Source organism: Gymnodraco acuticeps, unplaced genomic scaffold (genome assembly GCF_902827175.1).
Source record: "Gymnodraco acuticeps unplaced genomic scaffold, fGymAcu1.1, whole genome shotgun sequence".
NCBI classification, from domain to species: Eukaryota; Metazoa; Chordata; class Actinopteri; order Perciformes; family Bathydraconidae; genus Gymnodraco; species Gymnodraco acuticeps.
This window is the reverse complement of record NW_022991187.1, coordinates 3141044-3154259: the sequence shown is the minus strand read 5'-3', so window position 1 is coordinate 3154259 and position 13216 is coordinate 3141044. Positions and strand designations below refer to the sequence as shown.

General features: G+C 42.8%; 1 protein-coding gene across 1 annotated transcript in view; it reads right to left on the bottom strand.

The window, feature by feature from the left end:
* Positions 1-13216, bottom strand: part of adgrv1 (adhesion G protein-coupled receptor V1) — a 181614-nt gene that overhangs the window by 97875 nt on the left and 70523 nt on the right. The window contains 17 exon segments of the mRNA XM_034238439.1: positions 2989-3557; positions 3984-4122; positions 4444-4615; positions 4872-5015; positions 5824-6103; positions 6177-6397; positions 6723-6872; positions 7393-7632; positions 7718-7937; positions 9195-9393; positions 9742-9890; positions 10301-10536; positions 11272-11457; positions 11799-11937; positions 12041-12164; positions 12749-12869; positions 12984-13148. Of these exon segments, the coding sequence (XP_034094330.1) occupies positions 2989-3557; positions 3984-4122; positions 4444-4615; positions 4872-5015; positions 5824-6103; positions 6177-6397; positions 6723-6872; positions 7393-7632; positions 7718-7937; positions 9195-9393; positions 9742-9890; positions 10301-10536; positions 11272-11457; positions 11799-11937; positions 12041-12164; positions 12749-12869; positions 12984-13148 (3454 nt within the window).

The following is a 13216-nucleotide window of genomic DNA, read 5'->3' as shown; positions in this document are numbered from 1 at the left end:
GTAACTCCGCCTCTGAGAAGTGCAGCACCAGCGCGCCGAGAGCTGTGCCTTTTTACGCAACGCCTTCGCTGTGTTTACCTTCATCAGAACAGCGAGTGACTGCAGGCTGCTACGTGTTAACCACACACACCTCTACACACATCTCTACACACATCGAACTGCCCGATTACTCCCCCTTTTATTAGTTTTATGAAGGAGATGTCCAGTCACCAAGGCACATGATGTGTGTGTGCTCTGCTCAGCTCTGTGTCTGTCCGACACCGGCATTTGTTTTCAAATGACCATGAACAGTAATTTACACACATCTGGCTAACTCCATAGGTAGCCTATATACGGGTGTTCCCAAAATAAATTAGTTTAATCTTAATCTCGATGTAGTGCTAAATGCTGTCGGACGTGCACCGGAACGAACGTCACTATCATAATATTTTCTGAAAACAAATGCCAGTGTCTCTCACACACACACACACACACACACACACACACACACACACACACACACACACACACACACACACACACACACACACACACACACACACACACACACACACACACACACACACACACACACACACACACACACACACACACAAACACACACAAAACTAAAGAGGGGCTTCCAAATCCGGCAGCACCAACACCTGATCTGCCGGATTTTGAAGCCCCTCTTTAGTTTTTCACCTGCAGGGCCCAGAGTAAAATGCTTTTGTAAACACAAACTAGAGGGGAACAGCAAGCACCAGTGTGATTGTGGTGAAGTTGTGACTGTACTGGACAAAGTTGTAGGGGGGGTGCCATATCTGGCAGGAGAAATACCTGCTCTGCTGAACATGAGTGTATGTATGTAAAATGCTTTTGTGAGCACAAACTAGAGGGGGACAGCAAGCACCAGTGTGATTTTGGTGAAGTTGTGACTATCCTGGACAAAGATATAGGGGCGGTTCCAAATCCGGCAGGAGAAATACCTGCTCTGAACATGTTATGTAGAGAACAGTGCAGATCTTCCCTATTGACACCAGGATTAACCTAGTCTAAAATAAGGAACATTAATAGTGTGATAGAAAATGAAATGTAATGTAATAGAGGCACAGATATAAGATCAATAATACACTTTATTTTAGGGCACCTTTCAAAGCATTCAATGTCACCTTAAAATACCATTTAAAAAAAATAGTGGCATTACAATACAAACATGTGTTGAGTAGGAATATATAAAAATGATATTCAAAGGAGCAATTCAAGTGAGTGAAGCCAGTTTGAACACATTATCTTTTAGGCTTGATTGAAAATAACACAGTGTCTGACATGATCATGTGATATCATTACTGTTATATCATTGCTTACTATTCGTGGTTATCAGACACTTAAACAACAGAGAAGGTTTTAAGAAATAGGACTATACTGACAAATCACATATTATCCTGTCATTGTCTGTTCTGTAGGAAGGAGGAACATAGCAGAGTGGGACTGCACTCAAAAACGGAAGTTTGTTCCAATACGAAGATTGTGACTATCTGAAAAGTGTCCTTAAAACGAGCCACCTCGCAATTGTATGCACATTATTTATTCAGCCGTTTGCTGTTTAATCTGATGGGAAATATATCATTCAAAAGAGAGAGAAAAGCTTATTAAACTAGACGAACGCTCAATACAGGCGATGACGTCATGTTTGCGCGTCCCCGCGAACAGGGCTTCAATCTACGGCAAGGCTTCAATCTACGGCACAACACCGGTCCTTGGCACAATAAAGGTTGGGAACCCCTGGGTTAGATAACAGGTGTGTGTAAGTCCTGCATCTGTATGATACAAATGTGTGTAAAATGATACGGGTGCTGTAATCACTCATCTGGTTACGTTATTGCATTGACCACCACACCCCCGGGCCCCGACCCAAAAGAAAGGACGTATTATTGGCTTCCCCTAATTTTTTTCCCACGCCACGCTACTGCTCTCCTGACAGCCCGTCAGTCTCGTGCAGCTCGCTGAACCTGTAATAAGTGACCTGACAGTAAAGAAAGAATACACATATGTATAACTAGTTTAGCTAGTTCCAGAGTAGATAAACTAGCTAAGTGTGTTAGGTCTAACTCTTAGTGTATTTAATTTTGCTCCACTCAACAGTCCGCGGCGGAGCTGTGATCATGCAGAGCTGCGTGTTCTCCGTCAGCAGCAGCTGATCTCCGATCTCAATCTCGTGTCCGGTTTTACTTCACTGGCGTTTATGTCCAAATCTATCAGATCTAGCTAGTTCTAGTTAATGATATGACTGCCTGCTTATCAAAGGACCTAAACAATAAGCGTTGCTTGGCAACGGCGTGTGGCCGCAAGGTATAGCATTATGCATAATGTTTATATGAGGGGTCAAAATCCCATGCTCATAAAATGCTCATATTTGTTTTCTCTTCATTCCCCACGCCCCAAAATAAATAAATATACTAATTTTAGGAAAAGTAACAAAGTTTGAGCAGTGTGGGTTTTATATTAACAGAGTTACACATATTTCAAAACGCGAAGTGTAATAACTGCAGGTGCCTCCCCGTCAGAATGACAAAGATCCTCAGTGAAGCACAAGCCCATGTTTCTCAATACATTGTACAACTTCTTAAAAAGATCAGTTCAATGCAACTAATGTCGTCTTAGTGTTATTGCATGATGTTAAAATTGGTTTTCCATGAATTTAGTGATGGATTGTAAACATTTGAAATGTAGCATTTAAGTGTTTCTCAGTTACAAGGTTGTTGTTTTACTGTACCTCTTTATATAGGCTTTTTTCCCCTAACAAATTGTTTTTGCGCTGACCAGGGGGTACTTGGCTGAATTTTATTTTCAAAGGGGGTACATTATTGAAAAAGTTTGAGAACCACTGTATTAACCTACTGTAAATTAGTTTTTCCACATTTTACTTTTTAATACTATTTTATCTATCTATCTATCTACAGTATCTACTTGGCATTAAACCTGTTTCTGATTCTGACCAACACTCACCTCCGTATGCTCGGACCCGGACCCTCACATCCTGGGCCAGGCTGTCGGACCTCCTCACCCTCAGCACCACCCTCCTCTCCTGCTGCGTCCCCTCCTCCCGGTCCTCAGGGGTCTGCACCAGCCCGGGTCCGATACTCAGCACTCCTCCGGTCACATCGCTGGCTAGGATGGTGACGGAGGCCACGCTGTGACGAGTATTAAGGCGAGGAGAGGAATCCGCCCAAGATAAGTCTGGATTCAGGACTTGAACATCTGTTAAATTAACTTGGAAGTGCTCGTCGGCCTCTGAGAGGGAGTCGTCCAGGATGGAGAGGCTGAAGGAGGAGTTGGTTTGTTGAGGCGAGTCAAAGACTAATCGTCCGTCTGGCACTGCGATGAAGTCCTGTCCTGCTGCCGCGCTGCCTGAGACTGTTGAGTAGGACAGGCCGGTGCGGTTGCTGCGAGAGCCGTACAGCCTCTGAACGTAAAGCGTTATAGTCTGGATGTCCTCTGCGATCACCAGCTGCCGGGAATCAGGAGCAAACTGGTAGATCCCCAACGGCTCCACTTCTGCTACGGTAAACCCTGACCTGTGCAGGGAGACGGATCTCAGCGTGAGGATACATTCACATAGACAATATGTGATTTACATTTACACTTTACGAAATTGGTTTTGGTTTAGTTCAAGTTTGAGCACAGTATATATATAGACAAACCAATATGTACATTTTTTTTAATTGAACAAGGATGAACCAAAACGTAAATGCTAGGCTCTCACCATCTTTAACTAATTTTTGTAACATGCAGTAGGTTACTGAGCTTTTGCACTATTTTATTTGCACTATTTTACTTTATGATAAGTATATTGTATGTTGCGTTGATGTAGAAGCCTGAGATATAAGATGTTAAATTACCAAAACTATGCTGTAGTTGATGTGCATATGACAGCCTTTGAATCTTTAAATCATAACATGTATTAACGCCATCAGAACTTTATACCACTGTGAAGCCGTTACCTGAGCCGGACAGGACCCCCTGCAGCGGGGCTGGAGGCAGCGCTCAGGTGCAGAGCGTAGGAAGCGGGTTCAGACGCATCATCAACAGCCGTCAGAGAAATGGACTGAGTCTTCTCTCCATGGGCCAGGGTCACTGAGCCTGAATATGAGGAAAGGAGCACATTATCAACACTATAAAAGCATCTGTCATTAGTGCATGTTAGTGTTTGACATCAGCGTGATTGCAAGTGCTCTACGGTAAAAAAAAGTAGATTATTTTCACATTTTTCCTCGTATCAGAGATGAAAGCTCAGATTGGCTCACTATATAACATGTATGATACATCAAATGAAAATCTGGGTAATCTGGGTAACACGTTACCTCTATCGACCACGTTATGGTCGATAGAGGTAATTTACACAAAATGACACCTTATCTCTGAGTTAACGAAGGCAACGACTTCTGTCTGAGGGTGTTTTACCGGAGTTTGGGGTGATAGCTCCCACTCTGAGCCCGGGTGGGGTCTGTCCTGCGGGAAACCCCGCTGTCCACTCCACCCTGATGTCTCCAAACAGACCCGTCCGTGTCACCTTTGCTTCACACGTCCCCGTTTCAATATTTGATACCTGCAGAGCCAAGGAGGCGAAGCCAACCTGCACAACATATGTGAGGGAAGACAGTTAGTATTACTGTTAGCTCCAATGAAACGCTGTCAGTGATTACATTCATATGCTTATAGATGATGTCTCTTACAGCACTGTGACGATATGAGTACATCCCTGAGGAGACATACACCCTAATAAAATGTCTTTCAGCAAGTCTTGCAACCCAATGCTCTGCAAAGGGACAAATACAAAAAGTGTTTCCCTCACAGATACTGTTTATATCAACAAACAAACAACAACTTACATCTGAGCTGGCAGCTTCCTCTGGGACAGTCATGGTAGCGACGGTGGCCTCATGAAGGAGAAGGGGCGGAGGTCCGAGGAGGGGTCCGACCAGTCTGACATCAGTGAGCTCTGCAGTGAAGCTGTCCCCCACTGACAGAAACACCTACAGGGAGAGAGGCAACAACCAGTGTTAAGAGATCTTAAAGGTCCCCTATTATACTGTTTTTCATCAATATATTACAGCTCTCAGATATATATAAAACATGTCTCTGAAGTGTTTGGCTCCAAACACCAAACAGATCATTGCAGCATTACCCATAATCCCCTCTGTTTCAGCCCTGTTTCCAAAGTGCTGATTCTCTGTCTGTTACTTTAGATGAAAATAAGGAGCCCCTCCCCACGCCCCTCTGAGAGACATTTGGTTAGAAAGAACACAATGGTGCTCTAGGAGGAGATTCAGGTGATAAGGTGGGGGGGGTTACCTTGGTTGCTGATTGGCTAATGGTTACACAAGCCGAAACATCGTTATGACATCATCAAGTGGCCAAAATCTGATCAGCTCATTTTCAGACAGGTTTTTATAGAAATGGATCAAAAAGAGAGAGAATCTTTGTTCCTGAAACTTTCAGAGTCTCTTCACACAGAGGGGACACATGTTGATGTAGAAGAGACATGAAGAAGAGGGGACACATGTTGATGTAGAAGAGACATGAAAAAGAGGGGACACATGTTGATGTAGAAGAGACATGAAGAAGAGGGGACACATGTTGATGTAGAAGAGACATGAAGAAGAGGGGACACATGTTGATGTAGAAGAGACATGAAGAAGAGGGGACACATGTTGATGTAGAAGAGACATGGAGAAGTGGATTTTGCACAATAGGTGACCTTAAAGAGAGCTTAAAAAACAAAAGGAACTTTGGTATTCTAAAAATCATTGTAGGTAGCTGCATATGCATGTTCATCCTAACCTGGTTGCTGATGGGTAGAGTGATGGTACTGAAGCTCTGTCCCTCTCTGAACAGCAGCCGTCCTTCAGCCTGTGCTCCGAGGATCTCCTGGATGTCCATCACTGCATTAACCCCCCCGCTGACCCTATAGCCCACACTGCTGTTTCCAAACAGCCCCTGATGCCGGGTCACATTCAGAACCAGAGCTCTGCTGACCTCAGAGTCTGACACTGATACCATTATGGACACTTCCTCTGGGTTCAGGGCAAAGACACCGTAGGGCTCATCGTTCGCACGCACCCTGAGGATGAGAGAGGAAGATTTATTTCAAGTTCACTTAAGTTTTACTACCTGGAGCCGTCAATATGACAAACCTGATGCGTGTCCTGGTGAGGTTTGGGTTGGCCTCCAGCGTAGCTCCACCCTCCACAGCAGTGAGCTGGACGGTGTAGAGCTCCTCCAGCTCCGGCACTGTGTCAGGCATCAGACTGAGGACGATCTCAGCCTCCCTTTGGCCCTCTGGGATCATCACGGAGCCAGATGAGACGAGGAAGTCCCCCGCTGTATCTGAGTCGCTCTGGATCTGCCAATGCACCTGAGGAGAGGGAGAAAGTCGAGTTGTATTTACACTTCTTTTTTTTATCGAGTATTAAGTGATTACAGGAAAGGTGAAGACAAAGAAAGGGTAACATATACAGACAAAATACAATTATGTCTATGACTTTAATAAATAAATAAATAAGAGGGCACCGAGGCAAACTGAATAATGGGTTTGGACATTTTGTGTAGTGTGTGTCTTGGGGGGGAGGAGACAGGAGAGAGAATATCATGCTTCAATAGTGGTCACAAATAACTAATTCAGTAGGCACACATACTGGGTATGGTTGATTACAAATACATGTATATTGATGAGTTCTCACCGTGATGTTACCCATGACTCCCTCTCTGCGTATGACGAGCAGGGACACGTTGAAAGGACCCTCTGCCTCTGTGGATTCATTGTAGACACGCTCCCGGAGAGCATCTTCAGTGAACTGGACTATACCATTCGGGTCTCCAAACTTCTCTATCTGGGAGACAAACAGGAGAGAGGGAATGTGAGAAGGGTGCATCTCGTTACATCACCTGCAGGAAAAAGTGCTGAGGATATCAGATTGTGTTATCCTTCTTCAACAACCCTAACTGATTCATGACTAAAACTACCTTTTAGGCGTTATACAATGACGGTGCATTCCTATGTATTTGATATCCATGTATTCCTGTTGTATTACCTTATTTGTTTCATGTCTGACCTTTTGAAAGAACATACATAACATTCATCTGTTTGCAACTCATATATCAATATTCCAATTACTGTATATGGACTATTCTGCACTGTTTTCTATTCTATTCTATTCTATTTTATTTACTTGTACTATTTAATCTGTTTTATTGTTGTTGCACTGTTGGAGGAGCCTGAGATATAAGATGTTCTTTGTCATAACTACACTGTAGCTATGCACACATGACAATAAAAGCCTTGAAACTTCACTAATATTGACAATCTTACTGTTATGATTATTACTATTACAAAAAACCATAAACCAGTACCTTCAGTGTGATGGAACCAGCCTGAGGATCCACCTCCAGCTCTCCAGACAGAACGCTGAGCTCTATAACAAATGTCTCCTCCACCTCCACTTCCCCATGAGGAAGGATCCTCAGCTCTATAGTCTGTACACCCTCCTCTCCATCGCTGAAGAAGAAGGAGCCGCTCACAGGCTCTCTAATGTCTGTGTTTAATGGGGGGAGGAGCTCTCTGCTGTTAGGGCCTCGGATGATCCAAGCAACCTGTGAAAGATAACACAAGTTTGAATTAGTCCATGATGAAGAATTCACGAGAAACTGAAGTGATGTAAGATATTGTTTGTCGTACAGTTGCGTTGCCCACTAGGCCTCCTGCCCTCTCTAAAACCAGAGAGAGTTTGCGAGTGGAGTTGGGGTTGGCCACGGTGATCAGGCTTTCGTTCAGGAAACGGACCACCCCACTTGGAGAGTCACTTTTGGAGATGGTAACCCTTGCAACCTGCTGAGAGCCCAGCACTGCTCCCCCTGTAGCTCCAACCAGCAGGACCTCAAACACCTCGGCAGATTCACTGGGGAACAAAATGTAGTATTGAATAGTATATATAAATATAATAGTATGTAGTCTTGAGGCTTTAAAACAATGATTAGGTTGGCGCTGTGTCTCGAGCTCTTCAGTATTTGATGAACCTGTTTCATTTTAAATTCTGTTTGATTTATACTCTATTTGATATGCACATATCAAAATCAGAATTGCAAGTTTATTACCAAGTAGGTTAACACATCTTGGTGTTTTTGGTGCATACATAAACATACATACCTACAAATAAGACAATGATAACAAACTAATGTTAAGAAACCTATTATAATATTAAAATATAGCACATTTACATTGAATATGGATGATATTTCTCTTACTCCAGCATTTTTACGTGCACAACATAAATGTAATTTCTTTCTTCTTTTCTTAATTGTACTGTATGCTGCACTGTTTGTCATTGTCAACAACTAAGCTGTATATATTGTGCACGTGAACATAAAGCCTGTTCATCTTAAAATTCAGTTTTTATTTAATATAAAGTCTGAGATGTAAATTGATGTAACCTGCTGAGGATTAACCTGCTAATTTTACTGTCTTAAATGTAACTAAATGTCGCTCTAAGTTTAGATAAAGTAATTAAGCTAGCACAGAAAATGTGTGCTTGTTACGGCCGCCGCCGCCTTCTATCTGCCCATTAACCTTTCAGTAAGTCTTTGCCGCTGTGTGTGATATGTATATGAGCTGTGTCATTGCCCCGACGCCATTGGATGCCGGTTTTCCTGTCGGATTGGAGCATGCCGGGCTCGACTCTCCAATCCCCGCACACACCTTCCGGGGACAACTACAAGACCGTGTGCACCGCCACCGTGTTAGTCGGGAGAGGTCTGAATCTGTGTCAGACGTCTCTCGGCACTCGCTCCGTACATTCTGTTAACAGTGGATAACTAGCTTGGCACTCGCTCCGTACATTCTGTGTTAGTAGTTCAGTTAACAGTGGTTAACTTAGTTGTTTGTATATGTGTGCTTATACCTGTATTCTGCTTATTTAAGGAACAACGTTAACTGTGGTTCATTTGTCTCCAACCTGTGTTTTATAATAGCCTATTTTTTCTTTAGAAGTGAGGCCAATTTTAGTGCACGCGTGCATTGAACAACTTCCTATCTAGCAAATTCAACTGGTTAGATGTTACTTTCCACGAGCCGGGACGTAACAGTGCTAAATAAAGAAATAAACATCTTATGGATTAAGCTAGACATTTGTTCCAATGTTATCAAGTTGTTGTCTCACCTGTCGAGGTCGTCTATAATAGTGACATTGATGAAGCTGATATTCTGGCCATTGAGGAACGTCACTGAGTCGTTGTTTAGGATGAAGTCGAGGTCAGGGGTCGCACTCAGGCCTCTGGAAGTGAACTGAGCTGAGACCAGTCCATAAGAGCCCACTCTCCTCACCACCGGGATCAACACAGAGCCCACATCCTCTTCAACTGGGAGGAAGAAAACCACAAGCAACATGGATTCGACATATACAGTATTAACTCTCTTGTTTTCTGAATCAAATGTTTTTTTTGCTTTTTAACAGGCAAAGATACACATAAGATGAGGGGACAATACCAGCTCACACAATAGAATAACACATACACCAAAGAACCAAAAACACACATGTTAGAGGTAAATCTGTCCCATTTCATTATGTCTTGTGCCACCTTGTAGTCGTTTCTGGAAATATATTTGTTTCTTAGAAAGGTATTTTCTAGACACCATAAATTCAGATAACAGCCTACAAGTAAGTGTTGATTGTTTCGCATTTCACCAAATAGGGCTTCTACACGTACCTGTAATGTTGAGATAATCCTGCCTGAACTCCAGGATCCCCTCAGCATTGTCATTCTTCAGTATGACCACAGACAGAGAAGAGATGTTTCCTATATCTGGAGGCTGATCCAGCTGGAGACCCCCCTCCCTCACGCTGTAATCCACACCACTGACCACCAGATGGAGACACAGGATGCAGAGTCACTGACAGAGAACTCTACACAGCAAATGGACACTAACTGAAAGCTCCATATTGCACATTTTAAGAATAGCTATGACTCATACATCCTTTGTACCTGTAACTCATCACCTGTTGAAGCTACTGTACTATGGACATACCAACACATAAAATGTACTAATCTACTCAAATATATATTAATTAATTTAAAACGTTGCACTTAAACTTGATTAAATTAGATATACTTACTTGATCTTTTAATCTAATTAATATAGGTATCTCTATCCTTACCACTCTGCAATAAACAGTTAGTTACTTATTAAATCCTTTGTATGTCCCTTTGCTGTAACATTGCAAATGTCCCCGCTGTGGGACGAGTAAAGTATTTCTGATTCTGATACCTGACATTGAGCAGCTCCACGTCGGTGATGTTGAGCAGGAACATCTCACTCTCCTCTGGAAGGTCGTCGTCCTGGATGTGCAGAGTGAGCTGTTCTGAGGTCTGTCCTGGGGAGAAGAGGAGTCGTCCTGAAGCTGGAGAGAAGTCCTCTCCACTGACCGCTGTGCCTCCTACGGTCTGATAGCTCACCCACACACTGCCCACACTGCCTGCAGAGCGACTCACTGTCACATTCACCTAGAGAGAGAACATCACATGGCTTAGGTTTGTACAGGCGACCCCTCATTTGGGAATGAGCCTTATCCACCATGTAGCAGATCCAGAGACGGCAAAAGTACAAACATCCTTTACTCAAGTAGAAGTACAGATACTCGTCTTTAAAAATACTCTGGTGAAAGTAGAAGTACTGACTAAACTTCTTTACTCAAGTAAAAGTAAAGAGGGCTTTGAAATGTGCTTCAGTAAAAAGTAGCCATAACTAGCAGCTGTTTTAAAGAGTACCTGACCTCCCTTTATATTAATAGAACAATAATGTCATTGTTAGCTAATGAATGTTTCCATGCTGAACAACGGCAACATGACAACGTTTCCATTGGTCCCTCTTCTTTAGAGAAGACCAGGAAATGATGGACACACGGATCGTGTTCAAATTAATAGGCACGCAATGACTCTAAAGAATAATGATCACGCATCAAACACACATTCAGACTAAAGGAACCAGCCTGTTTGGGAAATGTAAGAAGTAGAAAGTACAGGTATTAGTGTTCAACATGTAAGAAGTAGAAAGTACAGGTATTTGTGTTAGAAATGTAAGAAGTCAAAGTAAAATGTCATCAGAAAAATAAGTAGTGGAGTAAAGTACTGATACCAGAAACATGTATTTAAGTACAGTAACTCCAAGTAAGTATTTGTACTCCACTACTTCACACCTCTCAGCAGATCTCATAATCAGTCTCATGTTGTTGATCTCACCATTCCCTCCTCCTCGGACGCCATGATCTGGTGCTGGGTGAAGGAGAACCGGCCGTAGGGGTTGTCGCTGGCGGCCATTATAATCCTGGCGTGTTTTGCTATGGGACTGATCTCCAGGCCCGAGGTGGCGGAGGTCAGAGTGAGCTGGAACTCACGCCGCTCTTCAGGAAGTTCATCACCCAGAGCCTGCAGGCATGACAGATATGACACAGACATATTTTATAGAGATCAAAACATTATGATGCATTTTGGTCTGTGGGTATATTCTGCATACACTGACATATCATACTTATGTATATATAATAACTTGCTTTATGTTTTGTTTTTGTTATTGTTAATGTGTAAATTCAACATGTATATTTTCTACTTTTTTGTTTATTTCTAGTCTTTTTAATTTGTATTGTACAATGCCATGTCTTTTATGCTGCTGCAACACAAACATTTCCCAAATTGGGATCAATAAAGTACTATTTTATCTTATCTTATCCATTGTTCTTGCAAACTGTGCAATCTATTTCATGCAGTACCTTCAGGGTAATGGTGGCAGCAGACTGTCTGTCTCTCATAGTCACAGTGCCAGAGATCTCTTCAAACTGAGAGACCGCAGCAGGAGTGATGTTCCAGTACACCAGGACCTCTCCAAACACACCTGGACCCCGCACCAGGCTGGAGGAAACACAGATATACACAAGGATTTTAAACATGACATTATTGATTAATAAACCTCTCTCGTATTTGTTTCCCCAGGTTAGTTTGAAGTTCATCTCACCTGACCACTGCACTGCCGTTGTAATCTCCCTGAGGTTCTCCAATGAGGATGTTCCTGGAGGCCTCTTCTATCCCAATGATCCCCAGCGCAGCTTTGTCCGCCCGGATAGTGATGGTGGCGATGCCTAGAGGAGCAAAGATGATAACAGGGCAGTCAAGACGGATACGTGAGCTGAGCAAGTAATTGTGTACATGTGTGTGTTTGTGTGACGTCATGAGGGGGACAGACTGGTTGATGTAGTTATTTGACGTCAACTTTGACATCAAGTTACTACTATTACTTAGTTTATGCCTTTTTTATCTAGGCCCCTTTTGTATCGTGTTTTATATATGTCACACTGTGGGACTGCGAGAAACGGTATTTCAAATGTTCCGTATGTATAAACATGTTGAATTCTTGACAATAAAGCTGACTTTGACTTTGAAGTTGACTTTACATTGACATTCGTTTTTTGATTCACTTGAGTCACACTTGAAAATACATGAAGTAAAGGTATAGGGGTACTTCCAATATCAAGTAGATCAAGAAGAAGGGGCTGGATTTTTACTCTGATCTCCAGGGCACTTTTTCAGATGTGTCAAGACTCAATTGATTCGATTGAAATTCTTCTTCCTTTCAATGCTCCTTTTAAGTGTTTCTACCAGTTTTCAGATCATATTCTTCATCAACTAATGCACGAGCGGTGATGTTTTATTAATAAATACTGACCATTTAAGGGGTCGATGACAGCCCCACTGCCAGCAGGAAACAGACGGACAGTGAAGTGCTCATCTCCTTCCAGTGTGGTGTCAGCGAGGGCTCTGATCACAAGCGTCTTCATAGACTCAGTCTGGGAAGTAGAGCAGACTTCATGAAGCAGTGTAGTGTCCAGCACATATAGATACATGATAATCTCTCAATGTTGTTATTACTGTATGTAGTCTAACCATCCATGTTACTGTACCTCAGTGAAGACTAGAGTTCCATTAAAGGGTAGGAGGTCTTCTGAAGCGTCATCTTCAAGCTGCCACCTCAGAGTCACCGAGCCCTCGCCTCCCGCACTACGCAGCACTGTGAGGGTCGCCATGGCAGCAGGATCGTCCACAAACTCTGGCTCACTGACAGTGACCTAAGAATGGATTGAGTAGGATGATTATTTGTAATATTGAAAAATGTAAAGATTGAACTGAAAGTTAT